Consider the following 22,009-nt stretch of genomic DNA (forward strand, 5'->3'; position numbering starts at 1 on the left):
AATATCTCTGGTCCGAGGGAAGGGGTGCTCTCTGTATAGCAGTTTTAGAAAATGATCTGTAGACCCTGACTTTACATGCACACAAAGTATTTACAATGCATAAATTGTGTATAAACATCTACCTATGATAGTTAAAACTGAACTGGACCATCGTCCTTTAATAAACATGTTATAAACATTATTATGAACCGGGAGTCTTGAATGCTGATTGGCTGAAAGCTGTGGTATAGCAGACCGTATACCACGGGTATGACCAGAATTTTTTTTTTTACTATTCTAATTATGCTGGTAAACAGTTTATAATAGCAATAAGGCACCTCGGGGGTTTGTGATATATGGCCAATATACCACGGCTAAGGGCTGTATCCAGGCACTCAGCGCTGCATCGTGCTTAAGAACAGCCCTTAGCTGTGGTATATTGGCCATATACCATACCCCCTCTGGCCATATTTCTTAAATATACCCTTTAGAAAATAGGTTACATCCTTTCCCCCACAATAAAAGCTCCCTCTGTAATGGGGGTCAGTGTGCTGCTAACAACTTAGCTTCCTCCACTGTCCAAGTTCCCCATACTGGGCCTGAACCAGTGATCCTCTGCTTCGAAACACACGTGATGAGAGGAAGCCCAGTGGCCTGCAGTGGGGGAAGATGGAGCGAGATGGATTTTGGCTGACATTCTGCACATTTTCTTATTGATGAAACATTTAATCTCAATACAGTTTTCTGTTCCCAAAAGAAAAATATGTTATGAACAGAGTGGACTAAGTTTTGTCAACTTTACCCTTTGCCAAAGTAAAAAAATAAAAATAGCTTTGTTTAGAAGGAGTGCAAGGGCGAAATGCGAATTGAGTAATTGCACACACGCACTTCATGGAGTAGGCGTTCCCTAACGGAAATATGCAAATACATGCTAGAACGGGCCAATAGGATTTCGTTAGCTCGTGCTTGGCTCTGCCCACCTCCTTGCTTGTTCTGCTCAGTGCCCACTATGATTAATTTGCTCTCATTGTAAACAACATGCTGTGGTCTATCTTGGGTTAATTATACAAATCTTTGGCCTAGTGGTTAGAGTGTTGGACCAGTAACTGAAAGGTCATTAGTTTGAATACGTTAGCCGACAAGATGAAAAATCTGTCGATGTGCCCTTGAGCAAGGCACTTAACCCTGATTTGCTCCAGGGACGCCGTACTACTATGGTTGACCCTGTAAAACAACACATTTCTATGCACCTATCCGGTGTATGTGACAATAATTTTTTACTCCATAATACCTGCGCAGTTTGCGCAGTGAAGATGCCCTTCACTTCAGCACAGACAACAGAAAACGCTCTGCAACTGCGCAGGATGTGTGACCAACACTCATTGGACCAACCATATGTGCTGTATCGGCGAACAACGAGGCTGAACATTGTGGATAAAAAAAGCAAGGAGAATGGGGAAGAAACAGAAAAAGTCAGGCGAAGACAGGTAAATGATAGTGTGGCCCGTGTGTCATAAGATTTGAATAAGTTGCGATGTATGCAACAGACTTCTATGAATATAGCTAGCTAGCTAGTCGTACAGGCTGAGCTCGCTAGCATTAGCATGATACTGGAGCCATGAGTTTCATGTGGCGGCAGATTGCTTTGGCTAGGCCTCCTGTCTTGAGCTTATTAATAAGCTAACGTTATCATCGCGCACTTGTTTTATACCTTTCATATTGACAATGAATTAATCAATTTATATCTCGTATAAACCTGCTTGATTTGGCCCAACAGAGACACTAAACCTATTATTTTCGCTATTAGTTAGCATATGTTATGCAGCTACATTGACACCCTACTACCAGATAGCTACTATAGCTGATTATGCTAGCTAGCCAGGCTCAATGCAGACAGTCAGTCACATTCTAAAGTTCATTTCCATTAGCTCGTGATCTATCTCTTAGCTAGCTTGCTCAGTAACTAATAGGAAAACGCAGATAACTAGCTATCTAGGATGCAATTCTAAGAGGACATTGTCAGCGAACTATTACTGAATCTTTGAGTCACTGATAACATGAGTGAGGACCTCCAGCCTGGCTATGCCCCATGCCTGCAACATCATCCCTTTTCATTGTGCTGTCAGAAAGGGCCCTCATTCATTGTCCCCACTGTCGCCTCTATGGCTTGAGTATCCATCCAATGGCTGTGTCCCCATGTAAGTCAACGGGGTCACTTGCGATTGATACACCAGTTAGATTTGTTGTTGTCCCCCTCAGTTTGGGGAGCTTCAGAATAAAGCACTGTGCTCATAGTAATGCTGATCTCAATGTCTAGAATATATATATTTTCCATTGCCAAGTTTTAGGTATTACTACTAAAAGTCTTAACCAATGTTGTTCATAAATGGATGATACATTCCTGAATAGATGTCAACTGACACTGACATGTCTCATTAAGGCATAGGCCTACAATGGATGCTTGTCTGCCAAGTGCACTAATCTACACTGACTACTAGTAGTAGGCACTCAAATCCACCCTTTGAAAGGCATGACCAGGTGTCTGCTTTTGTCTGTGGGAATGAGTCTTGACAGATAATAGACAGAGACAGTAGGCCTTAGTGCCGTGCTGGCTTGGCGGCGGAAGCTGCCATTTAAGTTGATTATTGAGGGATATATATTGACTGACCTGCTGTGATGGTGAGCTCTCACCCCTTGTACTGTATACTACTGATCTGCTGCCTGCTCCAGTCAACGCTGCAGTAAGGTCAAGATGATACCAGGCCAGGGCTAAAGATGGCGCAGAACGCCAATGGCGGAAGGATATTCAAGCTTGATTAACTATGGTCCTCTCTGTTCCCCGTAACCAACGACTATTACAGGTCTGGTCCAGAAACAACCCCTAACCCTAACCCTAACCCTAAAGGCACTTGTATATAAGCAATATTCATAGTAGTTATTACGGGTAAATAAGTGAAAGGAATAACATTGATAGACAGGATGTTGATAGTTATCCTGTTCTATCAGCTGCTTCTTCATGATTTCATTACACAGAGGCTAGGGTGTGTGCACTGTGCATCCTGTGTATTATACCCGGGGTTGGGCCCTGTCCATTCAAATATAGAGGTGCTTTCCACTGCTGATGCAACAGGCATGCAAGGACGCTAGCCTCTCCGTCTGTATAAAGGCTGAGGATGAGCAGACGTAGGGCTTTTAGCCTCAAAGATCCATGTCCTGCTTCAGGTAAGGTTGTTGTGGTTGGATTGTGGGTGGTTAGTAGTTGAGATGGTGGTTATCAGTAGGTTCATAATGGTCATTACAGGTTAGGGACTGAAGTTGTTTGGCTTTCATGTTTGGTCTTCATCTTCAACCGTCGGACATAAGACTGAAGGTCTAGAATTAGATATTGCATTTTTTGGACAGTAGGTTTAACAGTGTGCAGCAGGTGTTGTTGTTGGATGCACACTTCCCACAGTCAGGGTTGATTTGTGGCCACTTGTGAGTCATTTTAGGACTGTACAGTCGTGGTCAAAAGTTTTGAGAATGAAACAAGTATTGGTCTTCTCAAAGTTTGCTGCTTCAGTGTTTTTAGATATTTTTGTCAGATGTTACTATGGTATACTGAAGTATAATTATAAGCATTCCATAAGTGTCAAAGGCTTTTATTGACATTTACATTAAGTTTATGCAAAGAGTCAATATTTGCAGTGTTTACCCTTCTTTTTCAAGACCTCTGCAATCCGCCCTGGCATGCTGTCAATTAACTTCTGGGCCACATCCTGACTGATGGCAGCCCATTCTTGCATAATCAATGCTTGGAGTTTGTCAGAATTTGTGGGTTTTTGTTTGTCCACCCGCCTCTTGAGGATTGACCACAAGTTCTCAATGGGATTAAGGTCTGGGGAGTTTCCTGGCCATGGACCCAAAATTTCGATGTTTTGTTCCCCGAGCCACTTAGTTTTCACTTTTGCCTTATGGCAAGGTGCTCCAGCATGCTGGAAAAAGCATTGTTCGTCACCAAACTGTTCTTGGATGGTTGGAAGAAGTTGCTCTCGGAGCATGTGTTGGTACCATTCTTTATTCATGGATTTGTTCTTAGGCAAAATTGGAAGTGAGCCCACTCCCTTGGCTGAGAAGCAACCCCACACATGAATGGTCTCAGGATGCTTTACTGTTGGCATGACACAGGACTGATGGTAGCGCTCACCTTGTCTTCTCCGGACAAGCTTTTTTCTGGATGCCCCAAAAAATCGGAAAGGGGATTCATCAGAGAAAATGACTTTACTCCAGTCCTCAGCAGTCCAATCCCTGTACCTTTTGCAGAATATCAGTCTGTCCCTGATGTTTTTCCAGGAGAGAAGTGGCTTCCTCGCTGCCCTTCTTGACACCAGGCCATCCTCCAAAACTCTTTGCCTCACTGTGCGTGCAGATGCACTCACACCTGCCTGCTGCCATTCCTGAGCAAGCTCTGCACTGGTGGTGCCCCGATCCCGCAGCTGAATTAACTTTAGGAGACGGTCCTGGCGCTTGCTGGACTTTCTTGGGCGCCCTGAAGCCTTCTTCACAACAATTGAACCTCTCTCCTTGAAGTTCTTGATGATCCGATAAATGGTTGATTTAGGTGCAATCTTACTAGCAGCAATATCCTTGCCTGTGAAGCCCTTTTTGTGCAAAGCAATGATGATGGCACGTGTTTCCTTGCAGGTAACCATGGTTAACAGAGGAAGAACAATGATTTCATGCACCACCCTCCTTTTAAAGCTTCCAGTCTGTTATTCTAACTCAATCAGCATGACAGAATGATCTCCACCCTTGTCCTCATCAACACTCTCACCTGTGTTAACGAGATAATCACTGACATGATGTCAGCTGGTCCTTTTGTGGCAGGGCTGAAATGCAGTGGAAATGTTTTTTGGGATTAAGTTCATTTTCATGGCAAAGAGGGACTTTGCAATTCATCTGATCACTGTTCATACCATTCTGGAGTATATGCAAATTGCCATCATAAAAACTGAGGCAGCAGACTTTGTGAAAATGTATATCATTCTCAACTTTTGACCACGACTGTAGTAAAGCCTTCAAAGCTGTCGACATTTTCTGTTGACAACCTTTTTAGTGTCCTGTGACTGACTGACTCTCTGTCTGGGTCGGACTGACTGTGTCTGCCTGGGTCGGACTGACTGTGTCTGCCTGGGTCGGACTGACTGTGTCTGCCTGGGTCGGACTGACTGTGTCTGCCTGGGTCGGACTGACTGTGTCTGCCTGGGTCGGACTGACTGTGTCTGCCTGGGACGGACTGACTGTGTCTGCCTGGGTCGGACTGACTGTGTCTGCCTGGGTCGGACTGACTGTGTCTGCCTGGGTCGGACTGACTGTGTCTGCCTGGGTCGGACTGACTGTGTCTGCCTGGGACGGACTGACTGTGACTGACTCTGTACCCTCCTTGTCAGCCTGGATATGAAAATCATATTTGCGTGAAATGTGCTAATTTGATCAAGGCTGCAAATATTTTTAATACCACACATGCCTTACTAGTTTGTATAATTTTGCTGCTAAGCCTGCATTTTTTGTTACATAGCATATGGCAGAAATCTGCACTGAGAAGCATGTGGTTCCCAACTACAGTGCCTTGCAAAAGTATTCATCCCCCTTGGCGTTTTTCCTATTTTGTTGCATTACAACCTGTAATTTAAATTGATTTTTATTTGGATTTCATGTAATGGACATACACAAAATAGTCCAAATTGGTGAAGTGAAATGAAAGAAAATTACTTGTTTCAAAACATTCTAAATAATAAATACCGGAAAAGTGGTGTGTGCATATGTATTCACCCCCTTTGCAATGAAGCCCCTAAATAAGATCTGGTGCAACCAATTACCTTCAGAAGTCACATAATGAGTTAAATAAAGTCCACCTGTGTGCAATCTGTGTCACATGATCTCAGTGTATATATACACCTGTTCTGAAAGGCCCCAGAGTCTGCAACCCCACTAAGCAAGGGGCACCACCAAGCAAGCGGCACCATGAAGACCAAGGAGCTCTCCAAACAGGTCAGGGACAAAGTTGTGGAGAAGTACAGATCAGGGTTGGGTTATAAAAAAATATCCGGAACTTTTAACATCCCACGGAGCACCATTAAATCCATTATTAAAAAATAGAAAAAATATGGCACCACAACAAACCTGCCAAGAGAGGGCCGCCCACCAGAATTCACGGACCAGGCAAGGAGGGCATTAATCAAAGAGGCAACAAAGAGACCAAAGATAACCCTGAAGGAGCTGCAAAGCTCCACAGCAGAGATTGAAGTATCTGTCCACAGGACCACTTTAAGCCGTACAGTCCACAGAGCTGGGCTTTACGGAAGAGTGGCCAGAAAAATGCCATTGCTTAAAGAAAAAAATAAGCAAACACGTTTGGTGTTCGCCAAAAGCCATGTGGGAGACTCCCCAAACATATGGAAGAAGGTACTCTGGTCAGATGAGACTAAAATTGAGCTTTTTGGCCATCAAGGAAAACTCTTTGTCTGGCGCAAACCCATCACCTCTCATCACCCCAAGAACACCATCCATGTTTTTCATCGGCAGGGACTGGAAAACTGGTCAGAATTGAAGGAATGATGGATGGCGCTAAATACAGGGACATTCTTGAGGGAAACCTGTTTCAGTCTTCCAGAGATTTGAGACTGGGACGGAGGTTCACCTTCCAGCAGGACAATGACCTTCAGCATACTGCTAAAGCAACCCTCGAGTGGTTTAAGGAGAAACATTTAAATGTCTTGGAATGGCCTAGTCAAAGCCCAGACCTCAATCCAATTGAGAATCTGTGGTATGACTTAAAGATTGCTATACACCAGTGGAACCCATCCAACTTGAAGGAGCTGGAGCAGTTTTGTCTTGAACAATGGGCAAAAATCCCAGTGGTTAGATGTGCCAAGCTTATAAAGACATACCCCAAGAGACTTGCAGCTGTAATTGCTGCAAAAGGTGGCTCTACAAAGTATTGACTTTGGGGGGTGAATAGTTATGCGCGCTCAAGTTTTCTGTTTTTTTTGTCTTGTTTGTTTCACCCCAAAAAATATTTTGCATCTTCAAAGTGGTAGGCATGTTGTGTAAATCAAATGATACATACCCCCCAAAAATCAATTTTAATTCCAGGTTGTAAGTCAACAAAATAGGAAAAATGCCAAGGGGGGTGAATACTTTCATATGCCACTGTATGTATGTATATATATATATATATATATATATATATATATATATATATATATATATATATATATATATATATATATATATATATATATATATATATATATATATATATATATATATATATATATATATATATATATATATATATATATATACACACATATCTTTTTTTTTATTATGATAATTTTTTAGGGGGTAGATCAGCTTTAATATTGCCGATAGATTGTAGCTTCCATTAATGTAATTGTCATTTCCAATCCCCCATATATATTTTTTGTAAATATATTTATATACAGTACCAGTCAAGTTTGGACACACTCATTCCAGAGTTTTTCTTTATTTTTACTATTTTCTACATTGTAGAATAATAGTTAAGACATCAAAACTATGAAATAACACACATGGAATCATGTAGTAACCAAAAAAGTGTTAAACAAATCAAAATATATTTTATATTTGAGATTCTTCAAAGTAGCCACCCTTTACCTTGATGACAGCTTTGCACACTCTTGGCATTCTCTCAACCAGCTTCATGAGGTAGTCACCTGGAATGCATTTCAATTAACAGGTGTGCCTTGTTAAAAGTTAATTTGTGTAATTACTTTCCTTCTTAATGTGTTTGAGCCAATCATTTGTGTTAAAATTACATTTTTGGAAAGCAATTATTATTTTAGCAAACAATTATTGTGATTCATCCTATATTGGCCCTAACATCTTTACTCCCTAGCAACAGTTGTGGGATACATACATACACACACAAACACTCATACACACTCAACCCCTTTCCCCCACAAACAACCATAAACTCAGATGCTCAACAGTTGTTCCATCCCAGAGCCCAACTCAAGAAAGGAATTGATTTACGAATGCATATACAGTTCCCAACTATGTTTGACGATGCTGTCTATTGCCAAGTGTAATGCGCATCATATGTGATTTGCGTGACTTTATTTCAGTGCCAAAGACGATGGCATCGACCTTGACGCCCTAGCAGCAGAAATCGAAGGCGCGGGAGCCTCCAAGGAACAAGGTAAAGGAAAAGCCAAGAAGAAGAAAGACAAAAAGAAAGAGGAATTTGAGTAAGTCTTTTATTTCCTGTCTTCGACAGTAATGAACGCTCCATTTCAAATCATTATGGAAATAACAACCAACTGTTGGACGGAAATATTTTCTATACTTGCCTTGGACTTTGCAGTCTACTGTGTACTGATCATAATGATTTGATCTTTGACAGTGAAGATGACATCCTGAAAGAGCTGGAGGAACTGTCTCTTGAAACCACGGGAGCTAAAGGCAGCAAGGTAAAGTATAGCCATATGCTAATCTGCATATGTAATGACCCTATACCAGGTTATAGCCCAATGCTAATATGACTATATAATGACCCTATACCAGGTTATAGCCCAATGCTAATATGACTATATAATGACCCTATACCAGGTTATAGCCCAATGCTAATATGACTATATAATGACCCTATACCAGGTTATAGCCCAATGCTAATATGACTATATAATGACCTTATACCAGGTTATAGCCCAATGCTAATATGACTATATAATGACCCTATACCAGGTTATAGCCCAATGCTAATATGACTATATAATGACCCTATACCAGGCTATAACAGGGTTTCCGTTAGCCGGTATAAGCCGGCTTCAAAAAAATTAATAAAATAGAAAAGCCGATCAATTAAATTGGCACCGGCCAATTGTCCGGGAGAAGGAAAGAAATCCCATTGCGAAATAATGCTTTTTAGCGTATTCATTGACGGAAATACCAGTTGATGTAAATACATTTGACCGGTCATGCTTATCAGTCTATGGGTTAATTTGCATAATTTAGTGGAATTATTCATGATGTATCTTATTTATCACACGTGCACAGCATACAGATACATAGCCTTTGAGCGGAAAATCTGTCAGACAGTGCTTTTGCGCAACAATTCTAAATGCAATCATGGGTTAACCATTTTTTGGCCACTATTAAAAATGCCTACAATTTTTATTTCTCAAATGGTAATTGAAGTGAGCGTCCCATTCGCCATTCAAATGCATAGGCAATGGCAGGCAGGCTTTATCAGCGCTTCACACACCACTTTGCAATGAGCTGGAAGCCGTATGCATTTAGAAAACATACAGCTACTTAATTGTTTGGAACCTGAACGTTTTACTACATATTATGAGGCATGTTTTACCTTGCTTCAAAGTAGACTAGGCAAAATCCGACCATATCCATGGAGGCAATTATTTTATACAGACTTCCATAAGCCATTTAAACCAGTAGCCTATTTAACAAAGAGAGCATGCAGACGAAGCCAACAAGCACGATTCTCTGTTCCTGGATCTGAATCAACTCGTCCCCAAAATAGCAAAATAAGCAAGAAAGGGACTGATCATGACCAATCTATAAACCGGATAAACATTGGAATTAATTTTGAAAGATGGAAAAGTGAGGCCGAAATGGCCACCGTTCTCATGGACTGGTAACTTTAGTGCCGACAACCCCCACAGACTTGTCCCTCCATCTCCTGAGTGGCGCAGTGGTCTAAGGCACTGCATCGCAGTGCTAGCTGTGCCACTAGAGATCCTGGTTTGAATCCAGGCTCGGGGAGACCCATGGGGCGGCGCACAATTGGCCAAGCGTCGTCCAGGGTAGGGGAGGGAATGGCCGGCAGGGATGTAGCTCAGTTGGTAGAGCCTGGCGTTTGCAACGCCAGGGTTGTGGGTTCGATTCCCACGGGGGGCCAGTATGAAAAATAAAAAAATAATGTATGCACTCACTAACTGTAAGTCGCTCTGAATAAGAGCGTCTGCTAAATGACTAAAATGTAAAAATGAAAAGACTAATCTGTCTTTTACTTATCAAAGTTCTCAACTTAATTGAGCAAACAACAGTAGGCCTACAGCCTGTCTTACTGGCATCAGTGGAGAGCATCGGCCATGTCCCCGGTGAGTGAGCACTGCGCATATTCACTCTTTATCATTGTCGGGTCAGTGCCACTTAAAAGTTAGTTTTTGGACAATAATTTCCTCTTCCAGTTTAGATGGATGTCATGTGCATGTTCTGTTAAGATTAATTACCACGTTTTCATACAGAAACCCTGGGCTATAGCCCAATGCTAATCTGCATATGTAACGACGCTATACAAGGCTATAGCCCAATGCTAATCTGCATATGTAATGTCCCTATACGAGGCTATAACCCAATGCTAATCTGCATATGTAATGACCCTATACGAGGCTATAACCCAATGCTAATCTGCATATGTAATGACCCTATACGAGGCTATAGCCCAATGCTAATCTGCATATGTAATGACCCTATACGAGGCTATAGCCCAATGCTAATCTGCATATGTAATGACCCTATACGAGGCTATAACCCAATGCTAATCTGCATATGTAATGACCCTGTACCAGGCTAGCAAAGCACATGCTCCTATGGAGTACTCATCACTTCCACAATCCACAGAAACCAGACGCCACAGACGAGCCGGAGAGTGCCGCCGAGCCGCCGCCGCCCACCAAAGCAGAGAAGAAGAAGACGCGGAAGGGCAAGCGAGCCAGCCTGGAGGATGACGACGGGGAAGACGAAGAGGTTTCGGGTACGGGTCACGTGGGAAAGGAGGACAAGCAGAAGGACAAGACGACGTCTGCTGCCCCCGCTGCTGCTGCTGCTGGCTCAGACTCAGAGGACGAGGCCTCACGGACCCGGAGGAAACCTAAGGCAGGGAAGAAAGGAGGCCGCAAGGAGGCCTCGGACGAGGAAGAGGAGGATGAGGATGGAGGTGCGAGGAAAGGGGGGGGAGGAGGGGAGGATGATTCAGACGATGACGGCTCGGTGGACGCGTCGCAGGCCGGAAAGAAAGGCAAGAAGAAAGGTAAAGCCAAGGCAGACGATGAAGAGGAGGAAGAGGAGGAGGGAACCTTCAAGATGAAGACGGCCGCTCAGAAGAAAGCAGAGAAGAAGGAGAGAGACCGCAAGAAGAAAGAGGAGGACAGGGCTAAGCTGAAGAAGCAGAAAGAGAAGGAGGAGGAGAAAGAGGGGAGTACTGAGGTGGCAGCAGTGCCTAAGAAAGAGAAAGAGGGAGTGAAGAAGAGTGAGCCAGCGGCCCCAGCTCCAGCAGCAGAGACGGAGGCAGCAGCAGAGATTGAAGATCAGGAAGGGGCTGATCCTCAAGGAGAGGGTGAGATTTATAATTGGTTAATATTGTATCCATTCCACAGCCTAAATGGCAACACTTTACAATGAGTTGCCCCTATACCATGTAGGAACTACTTTGGTTTTAAGAATGTAAATGTTTATCTGTACCCATTAGCTGCCGATGAGGTGCTTGAAACAATTAATGGTAAGGGAAGGAAACTAACAGATTTCTGTTTTAAGGTAGCTTGTTACATGCCTTAATTAATTAATTAATTTTGCTTGACCCCAGGAAGAGTAGCTGCTGCCTTGGCAGGAACTAATGGGGGTCCATAATAAATACAAATACATGTGGTGTTAATGTGTAGTTCCATGCAGCCACAGTAGTAGAAGTCCTGTAGGAACTACTTTGGTAGTATTGTAATTACTCATCTTAATTCTACCCATTAGCAGCTGATGCAGTGGTTGAAACAATGAATGAACCCAATGGTAATGTTTTCAAAGTAGTTAAAGTGGCGTTACTGTGACGCTACATGTAATTAGTCCAAGATGTAGAAATGACTTGATGTTGCAGTTTCATGGTTACGGTGTGACTGTTTAGGTTAGTGTGCTATGACTGATTTCTGTTGGGGTTTTTGTGTTACTTCAGAAGAGGAAGGGGGAGACAAGAAGGGCAAGAAAGACAAGAAGAAGAAGAAGGGGGACAAGGAGAAAGAGGAGAAGAAGAAGGGACCCAGCAAGGCCACGGTGAAGGCCATGCAGGAGGCTCTGGCTCGCATGAAGGAGGAAGAGGAGCGCGCCCAGAAGGAGGAAGAGGAGAACCTGCGTCGCCTGGAAGAGCAGGAGGCTCAGAGACTGGAGCAGGTTAGACACACACACACACTGTGTACACACACACACACACACACACACACTGTGTACACATACATACATACACACACACACACACACTGACCTCTTACCAACTGACCTCTTCAATGTGACACCTACAGGAGCGCCTGGAACAGGAGCGCAAGGAGAAGAAGAAACAGAAGGAGAAGGAGAGGAAGGAGAGGCTGAAGAAGGAGGGTAAACTGCTGACCAAAGCCCAGAAAGAGGCCCGGGCCAGGGCTGAGGCCACACTTGAACTACTGAAGGCCCAGGGTATTGAAGTGCCATCCAAAGACGACTCGGTGCCAAAGAAGAAGCCAGTGTACGGAGACAAGAGAAAAAAGAAACCCCAGCAAGCACAGACCCCTGAAGGTAACAGCCTCTTCCAATCCACGTCAAATACCTTTCCAACTGCAAAATCATTGATCTATTCATTCGTTTGTGCCTCATCCCTCATTCCTCCTCTTCCCCGGTCAGAGACCTCAGAGGTCATGTCACCCACGTCGGAGACTGCAGAGCCAATCATCTCACCGATGGCGGTGGAAGCTCCCAAAGTAGAAGCAGGTAAAATGGACCATTTATTTTTTAGACTGAGCCTGCCTTTATGTCCTCAGCTTGTTGTCCAGATCTTGGTGTAACGCCAGACAACTTTCATTGCCTCAGTCACATTTTGTATCACGTCTTCCTCTCCCTCCCTCCCTCCCCCCAGAGGTAGAGCAGAAAGCTGAGTCTGCAGTTGATGACTGGGAGGCTATCGCTGAGACTATCGATCAGGACAAAGGTAGGACAGGACAGACTTCAGGTTTTAGCAATATGGCACTCTCCCAAAGGCTTGTGGGAATTTTCTCCATGCTTACACCTCATAACGTCTGTTCTCCCTCTACAGAGCTGAAGAAGGTCCACATTGAGGTGAAGCCAGAGACGCCAAAGCAGCCCCAACAGAAACCCTCGTCACAGCCGGAGGAAGAGGAGGACGATGAGGACGAGGAGGAAGAGGATGATGAGGAGGAGGAGGAGAGTGAGGAGGAGGAGGAGAAGGAGAGTCAGCCTCACGCACCGCAGCAGGCCCCAGCCACAAAGAGGAAGGGAGGGAAGGAGAGCTCAGAGTCCAGTAGTGACAGCGACTCAGACGATGATCTCACTAAAGAGGAGCGGATCTACGACAAGGCCAAGAAGCGTATTGAGGTAGTCTCATACATACACACTCCTATCAACATTGTTGAACGATAGAGAAGTGTGATGTGGTTCCGTCTGTGCTTCTCCTGTGTAGAAACGTCGAGCAGAGAACATAAAGAACATCAACCTGGACAAGCTCCGCTCTCCCGTGGTCTGTGTACTGGGCCACGTAGACACAGGCAAGACCAAGATCCTGGACAAGTTGAGGCATACTCACGTACAGGACGGAGAGGCAGGAGGGATCACCCAACAGATCGGAGCCACTAACGTACCTCTGGAGGCCATCGTAGAGCAGACCAAGATGGTGAAGAACGTGAGTACCGCTGCGCCTCTCCCTTCTGCTCAGACACAGTCATACACTGAACCGTGAGCGTACACTGAGTGTACAAAACATTAGGAACACCTTCTTAATATTGAGTTGCAACCCCTTTGGCCCTCAGAACAGCCTCAATTTGTCGGAGCATGGACTCTACAAGGTGTCGAAAGCTTTCTACAGGGATGCTGGCCCATGTTGAATCCAATGCTTCCCACAGTTCTGTCAAGTTAGCTGGATGTCCTTTGGGTAGTGGACAATTCTTGATACATGGGAAACTGTTGAGGGTGAAAAACCCAGCAGCGTTGCAGTTCTTGACACACTCAAACGGGTGCGCCTGGCACCTACTACCATACCCCGTTCAAAGGCACTTAAATATTTTGTCTTGCCCATTCACTCTCTGAATGGCACACATACACAATCCAAGTCTCAATTGTCTCAAGGCTTAAAATTCCTTCTTTAACCTGTTTCCTCCCCTTCATCTCACTGATTTGAAGTGGATTTAACAAGTGACATCAATAAGGAATCGTAGCTTTCACCTGGTCAGTCTGTCATGGAAAGAGCAGGTGTTCCTAATGTTTTGTACACTCAGTGTATGTATGGCATTGGATTTGAATAGATAGTTATAATAATAATAATATGCCATTTAGCAGACGCTTTTATCCAAAGCGACTTACAGTCATGCGTGCATAAATTTTTGTGTATGGGTGGTCCCGGGGATTGAACCCACTACCTTGGCGTTACAAGCGCCGTGCTCTACCAGCTGAGCTACAGAGGACCACAAGTGTTTAATGGTTCTTTAATCATTTCATTGTTTCCTCTTCAGTTCAACAACGAGGCCATTAAAATCCCAGGAATGCTTATCATCGACACCCCAGGCCACGAGTCTTTCAGGTAAGCCCTCATTCAGAAAAGTGTGTGTGGCCACTGCCTGCGTGTGTGTATCTGACTGCATCTCACACCATCTCTCTCTATGTCCAGTAACCTGAGGAACCGGGGCAGCTCTCTGTGTGACATAGCCATCCTGGTGGTGGACATCATGCACGGTCTGGAGCCTCAGACCCTGGAGTCCATCAACCTGCTCAAGGAGAAGAAGTGTCCCTTCATCGTAGCACTTAACAAGGTCAGTCTCTGTCTGATCACCTCCCAGACATGCTCATAGCTTATCTCTGGGATGGATGGATTATATGTCTGGTAGAGGACTTGCATGCATTAAAGGCACTCAATGGCCCACAATTGACTGGGAATAAAGCTACCGGGTTACAATAGCTGGCAGTAGTTAATTGGTTGCCCATCCATGTGACATGATGTGTCTTGTTGTCCCTTCTATTCGTTCCATTTCTATGTCTACTCCAGATTGACCGTCTGTATGACTGGAAGAAGAGTCCGGACACAGACGTGGTGGCCACACTGAAGAAGCAGAAGAAGAACACCAAGGATGAGTTTGACGAGAGGGCCAAAGCTGTCATCGTGGAGTTCGCACAGCAGGTCACTAACTATATGAACAAAGGAGGGAATAGAGTTTCGGAGTTGACAGCACTTTTCACTATTGCGATGCACCGATTGTGTGAACCCTGAGTGACCCTGCACCTTAGAGGCTGCTGCCCTATGTACATAGTCATTGAACACTGGTCACCTGAATGTTTACATACTGTTTTACCCACTTCATATGTGTATATACTATGTTCTAGTCAAGGCTCATCCTATACAGCTACTGCTGTACATACCTTTTCTATTCATATACTGTCCATACTGTCCATACACACCATTATATATGTGTGTGTGTGTATATTTATATATTTATATTCCGGTCTCTGACATTGCTCGTTCTGATATTTCTTAATTTCATTTATTATTATATTTATGTGTATGTTGTTATTGTGTTGCTAGATATTACTGCACTGGTAGAGCTAGAAACATGAGCATTACACTGCACCTGCAATAACATCTACAAATCTGTGTATGCGACCAATAAACTTTTATTTAATCTCTCTTGTGTATTCGTACAGGGTCTGAACGCAGCCCTCTTCCATGAGAACAAGGACCCTAGGACCTTTGTGTCTCTGGTGCCCACGTCGGCCCACTCCGGGGACGGCATGGGCAACCTGATCGCTCTGCTGGTGGAGCTCACCCAGACCATGCTAGCACGCCGCCTGGCTCACTGCGACGAGCTCAGGGCTCAGGTCATGGAGGTGAGGGAGAATTACTACATTACTGTCACAGCTTATTGAGATGAGGAAGAAGAATCCTCCCTGTTGTTACGGTTAGATTGGTGTTATTTTAGGGGCATTTCTGTTACGTCAGTGTCATTACTGTTACATCGGTGTCATTACCGCAGCGTCGGTGTCATTACCGTAGCGTCAGTGTCATTACCGTAGCGTCAGTGTCATTACCGTAGCGTCGGTGTCATTACCGTAGCGTCGGTGTCATTACCGTTGCGTCGGTGACATTACCGTAGCGTCTGTGTCATTACCGTTGCGTCGGTGTCATTGCCGTTCCATCATCTAACACTTATTATTAATGTTGTATTAAACTCAACATGTGTCCCTGTCAATCCTCAGGTGAAAGCCCTGCCTGGTATGGGCACCACGATAGATGTGATCCTGATCAATGGGGTTCTCCGGGAGGGAATGACCATCATCGTCCCGGGGGTGGAGGGACCCATCGTCACCCAGATCAGGGGGCTGCTGCTGCCTCCACCCATGAAGGAGCTCCGGGTCAAGGTATGAAGGAAATGCTTATGTTGGGCCTTTCTTTATTAAAGAGCACTTGTAGGTGCAGCAAACAGTTATGACCTGATTTCAACAGGAATGTCATGCTGTCCATGACTTGGCTAGGGGTTAATCTTAACTTCCACTTCCAAGTCTCATTTTCACTAAGTAATTCACTGATGTCAATGGCAGACTAAGCAATAATTTGACGGTGGAAGTTAGAATTGGCGGCAGGTTACCTAGCAGTTAGCGCATTGGGCCAGTAACCGAAAAGTTTCTGGTTCGAATACCCGAGCCGACAAGGTGTAAAATCTGTTGATGTGCCTTTGAACAAGGGGTGCTGTGCTACAATGGCTGACCCTGTAAAACAACACATTTCACTGCAACTATCCGGTGTATGTGACAATAATAAAACTATTTTTTTAAAGAATTGGCCCTATAATGATGATCTGTGTGCAGTATTAAGGAATGATCTGAACCCCGGTCCTCTTTAGAACCAATATATAGTATTAATGAATGATCTGTCCTCTTGCCCATTTAGAACCAGTATGAGAAACATAAGGAGGTGTCTACAGCCCAGGGAGTGAAGATCCTGGGGAAAGACCTGGAGAAGACCCTGGCAGGGCTCCCCCTGCTGGTGGCCCACAAGGAGGACGAGGTGGCCGTGCTCAGGGTAAGACTGGCACATTGTACTGTATATCAGGGGTTCTTTAAAAAAATCAGCTCGAGACCCAAATGAGAAATTGACCGTCCTCCCGTGACCCAAATCGTCCTCCAACGACCCAAATAAAGAATGAATAGTGTGTGATTTATAGATGTATTCTCATAATTCGCAAACCCACCTCTCACATGCCCAGGGCCCACTTTGAAACCCGACCCATAGTTTAAGAAACACTGCTGTATATGAGAACAGGGCTGTGTCTCAATAGTGTTAGACTGGAACCCTCTGCCACCTATGGCTACATGTCAATAGTTATGAATGGCTCCCTGCTTCCTGTCCTTGTCTTTTTTTCCTTCTCTGAGTGAGTTACTAGTACACACACACACACGGTGTATTGAGATCCTCTGCGTTGTGATTCCCCTGCAGGATGAGTTGGTGCGGGAACTGAAACAGACGCTGAACTCCATCAAGCTGGAGGAGAAGGGTGTGTACGTCCAGGCCTCCACCCTCGGATCCCTGGAAGCCTTGCTCGAGTTCCTACGAGTGTCCAAAGTGCCTGTGAGTATCACCCACATATGCTTAACGCTCATACACACACACACACACACACACACACACACCGTATCAAACTACAATATAGTATTGAGATAATGTGCTGTAATGTTCATGTTTTTCCGTCTCCTCCAACAGTACGCTGGCATCAACATCGGTCCAGTTCACAAGAAAGACGTGATGAAAGCTTCCACTATGCTGGAGCATGACCCACAGTATGTGACCTTTCTCTTCCTGTTTCCCCTCCTGTTATACATTTGTTTGTTTGGTGACTGTCTCAGCATGATTAACCCTTTCCGTGTAAACTGGACAATAACACAAATGAAATGTTATTCTATTCTAGGTATGCAACGATCCTGGCGTTTGATGTGAAGGTGGAGAGGGACTCCCAGGAGATGGCTGACAGTCTGGGGGTGAGGGTGTTCAGTGCTGAGATCATCTACCACCTGTTTGATGCCTTCACCAAGTACAGAGAGGACTACAAGAAGGCCAAGCAGGACGAGTTCAAGTATGTGAACACACACACCCTTTACATGATACCAACCATGACTTTGTTTTGCTGTCATAGGCCATGGCATAAGTGATACACACTGAGCCCATTGGAAGGCTTCCACCTGTCCTGCCTGGGCTTGGTTTCCAGACAGGACAGTAGGTGTGTGGTATGCCTGGGCTTGGTTTCCAGACAGGACAGTAGGTGTGTGGTATGCCTGGGCTTGGTTTCCAGACAGGACAGTAGGTGTGTGGTATTACTGGGCTAGATTTCCAGACAGGACAGTAGGTGTGTGGTATGACTGGGCTAGGTTTCCAGACAGGACAGTAGGTGTGTGGTATGCCTGGGCTAGGTTTCCAGACAGGACAGTAGGTGTGTGGTATGACTGGGATAGGTTTCCAGACAGGACAGTAGGTGTGTGGTATGACTGGGATAGGTTTCCAGACAGGACAGTAGGTGTGTGGTATGACTGGGCTAGGTTTCCAGACAGGACAGTAGGTGTGTGGTATGCCTGGGCTAGGTTTCCAGACAGGACAGTAGGTGTGTGGTATGCCTGGGCTAGGTTTCCAGACAGGACAGTAGGTGTGTGGTATGCCTGGGATAGGTTTCCAGACAGGACAGTAGGTGTGTGGTATTACTGGGCTAGGTTTCCAGACAGGACAGTAGGTGTGTGGTATGACTGGGCTAGGTTTCCAGACAGGACAGTAGGTGTGTGGTATGCCTGGGATAGGTTTCCAGACAGGACAGTAGGTGTGTGGTATGCCTGGGCTAGGTTTCCAGACAGGACAGTAGGTGTGTGGTATGCCTGGGATAGGTTTCCAGACAGGACAGTAGGTGTGTGGTATGACTGGGATAGGTTTCCAGACAGGACAGTAGGTGTGTGGTATGACTGGGCTAGGTTTCCAGACAGGACAGTAGGTGTGTGGTATGACTGGGATAGGTTTCCAGACAGGACAGTAGGTGTGTGGTATGACTGGGATAGGTTTCCAGACAGGACAGTAGGTGTGTGGTATGACTGGGATAGGTTTCCAGACAGGACAGTAGGTGTGTGGTATGACTGGGATAGGTTTCCAGACAGGACAGTAGGTGTGTGGTATGCCTGGGATAGGTTTCCAGACAGGACAGTAGGTGTGTGGTATGACTGGGATAGGTTTCCAGACAGGACAGTAGGTGTGTGGTATGACTGGGATAGGTTTCCAGACAGGACAGTAGGTGTGTGGTATGACTGGGATAGGTTTCCAGACAGGACAGTAGGTGTGTGGTATGACTGGGCTAGGTTTCCAGACAGGACAGTAGGTGTGTGGTATGACTGGGCTAGGTTTCCAGACAGGACAGTAGGTGTGTGGTATGCCTGGGCTAGGTTTCCAGACAGGACAGTAAGTGTTTGGTGTAGTAACAGTCGTTTTCTCTGTGTTTCTCAACAGACACATTGCGGTGTTCCCCACTAAGCTGAAGATCCTGCCTCAGTTCATCTTCAACTCTAGAGACCCCATCGTCATGGGAGTCAACGTGGAGGCTGGGGTCCTCAGACAGGGAACCCCACTCTGTGTGCCCAGCAAGGGGGTGAGTGTGTGCGTGCGTGCACCGGTCTGTGTGTGTGTGTGTGTGTGAGATCTGTTTAATCTCAGTGGGGTTTCTATCTTGGTAGAAACGGGTATAATAAAATTATCTCACTCTGATTTACTCCCTATCAGTTTGTGGACATTGGCATCGTGACCAGCATTGAGATCAACCACAAGATGGTGGACAGTGCCAAGAAGGGCCAGGAGATCTGTATAAAGATCGAACCGATCCCTGGAGAGGCACCCAAGATGTTCGGCCGACACTTTGAGGCCACCGACATCCTCGTCAGCAAGGTACGGTCACAAACAATGTGGTGGGTTTTTCAGGTCAGTACAGTGTATCAAGTGTTGTAAGTACTCACTGTTCCACTGTACTGACAGCAGCTCCCCAAACCCTAACAGCATTGGGTTCTGTACCAAAAGTAGTGGACTATAAACAGAACAGGGAGAATTAGGAGTCCTGAATGTGGTCATTCGTTTTGTTCTCCAGATCACCAGAGCGTCCATCGATGCCCTGAAGAACTGGTTCAGAGACGAGATGGGTAAATCTGACTGGCAGCTTATCATGGAGCTTAAGAAGACTTTTGAAATCATCTGAACGGAAGAACGGACACACACCTTCATGTCTTCAGGAGGCCGCAGCACATTTACACACACACACACACCACTGATCACGTGACACCTGATCAAAGACACACACACACACTTATTCATCACACCCACGTATGCATACATCCATAAACGGTGAGAGCAGTGCAGTGTCGCACTTTTCCCCTCTCCCCCATCCCCTCTCCTCTTTGGTGGGCGGGGGAGTGTATTGTTAGAGGGAAAGAAAGTGTTTTTCTGTGAGAAACCAAACTATTTCCCGCTGTTAACAGTGACAGTTTAGACAGCGTCGACACACACACTATTCCAACGTGCCTGTTGTTTGGAATCATCTTGAGTTGTATTTTTCATTTCGCCTCTCTCTCGCTCTCCCCATCCGGCTGCTCGAGCCCTGTCCCCTGTAATCACTCTGCTGTTCAGGCTGGGGTGAGAAGGAGTGAAGAGAGCTGGGTCGGGCGTCACCTGCGCCACAGATCTACAGAATTCAGCAAACTGGGTTTGACAAGTTTCCGTGGGTGCCATGTTGGCACCGGAAGTCCCAAGACAATGACATTCCACTGAGAATGCAAATGACAGCCTTATTGTTATGACATGTTGGGTGCCAACATGGAAGCTAGTTTGCTGAACTCTTTATATCTATCATGGCTCAGGGGGAGATGTGAGCCAAAGGCCTGAGCGAATTAGAGGAGGGGGGGCAGCATTCTTACCATAAGTTTTAGACTTCTGAATAATATTACCTTGTCAGTGTTTTCTATTTTCTTGAATGCAGTTATTTTATGGTCCTTTTAAAAAGCCCCTCCCTCTCTGACATCACCACCACCCATCACCAGCCCCCCTGCCAATGCAGCTCGACTGGTGCCTACGGACGTTTCTTTACAATGAATGAACTAGATGACAAAATAGGCAAGCCCTCTCTACTTGAGTTCGATATGTGAAAGATAATACAATTCTACATCAATAAAGAAATGTCATATTTATAAAAGTCGCAAACCCTGCCCCCTCTGCCTTGTATATTTTCGATAATGTTATGAATGGAATATGCATTGAATTCAATTCTATGAAAAATAAAGCTTAAGTGCTACTTCCCCTGGTTTTATATGCTGTTATTAGTGATCGTCGAGTTCCCCTGTTCCTGGTTTTCTTTTTTCAATAACGTTTTAATATACTGTTTAATCGTGAAATTGCATATTTAATTAATTTCTGCAGAATGGGTGGATGGCTGTGTTTTGTTACCCTGTGAAATTTGTTTTACTTTGTTAATGTGAATCTATACATTTATAGTGCACATATGAATGTGGTGTACAAATGGCAACAATTGCTATTTATTTGATCGAAAGAATAATGTAATCACCCTCAAGGTAGTGGAGATTTTATATTTCTGCAGGCAGGGGGCGCTACAGTTCATTCTGACGTGGGATTCGGGAGTCCTATAAATAATAAAGGGTATTTTCTGCAAAGCTGTATATTTGTACACATTTACATTTAAGTCATTTAGCAGATGCTCTTATCCAGACGTTAACACAACAATACCGATTGAATAAGTAAATACAATAATTTGATAATTAAAATGCTGTAGCCCACTCTGAAATCTAATATCATGGATTGTATTATACGGAGCTGTTTTTACAGCAACCTTTAATAGTTGATGTAGGCCCAGCTACCTCATGCAAACTCATGCAAATAATTAAGAGTAAAATATTAAACCGCCAACAGGGGGACAGTCTCTAAAAGCAGTTATAGTTTTACATATCTGTG

At 44.8% G+C, this 22,009-nt stretch overlaps 1 protein-coding gene across 1 annotated transcript; it reads left to right on the plus strand.

Moving 5' to 3' along the window:
• The first annotated feature begins 1,354 nt into the window (after positions 1–1,354).
• LOC311115293 (eukaryotic translation initiation factor 5B-like) lies at positions 1,355–21,339 on the plus strand. Its single transcript, XM_084190485.1, has 22 exons — positions 1,355–1,466; positions 8,127–8,249; positions 8,405–8,471; positions 10,645–11,359; positions 11,963–12,177; positions 12,306–12,555; positions 12,661–12,747; positions 12,893–12,964; positions 13,070–13,368; positions 13,454–13,672; positions 14,499–14,566; positions 14,654–14,795; positions 15,029–15,160; positions 15,682–15,864; positions 16,234–16,395; positions 16,925–17,056; positions 17,471–17,602; positions 17,735–17,811; positions 17,940–18,104; positions 19,511–19,649; positions 19,781–19,942; positions 20,139–21,339. Exons 1-22 carry the CDS (start codon positions 1,432–1,434, stop codon positions 20,244–20,246), a joined length of 3,684 nt encoding a protein of 1,227 aa, XP_084046611.1. The 5' UTR covers positions 1,355–1,431; the 3' UTR covers positions 20,247–21,339.
• Positions 21,340–22,009: the final 670 nt, after the last annotated feature.

The sequence above is a fragment of the Coregonus lavaretus genome (genome assembly GCF_964263955.1).
Source record: "Coregonus lavaretus genome assembly, contig: HAP1_SCAFFOLD_1664, whole genome shotgun sequence".
Lineage (NCBI taxonomy): Eukaryota > Metazoa > Chordata > Actinopteri > Salmoniformes > Salmonidae > Coregonus > Coregonus lavaretus.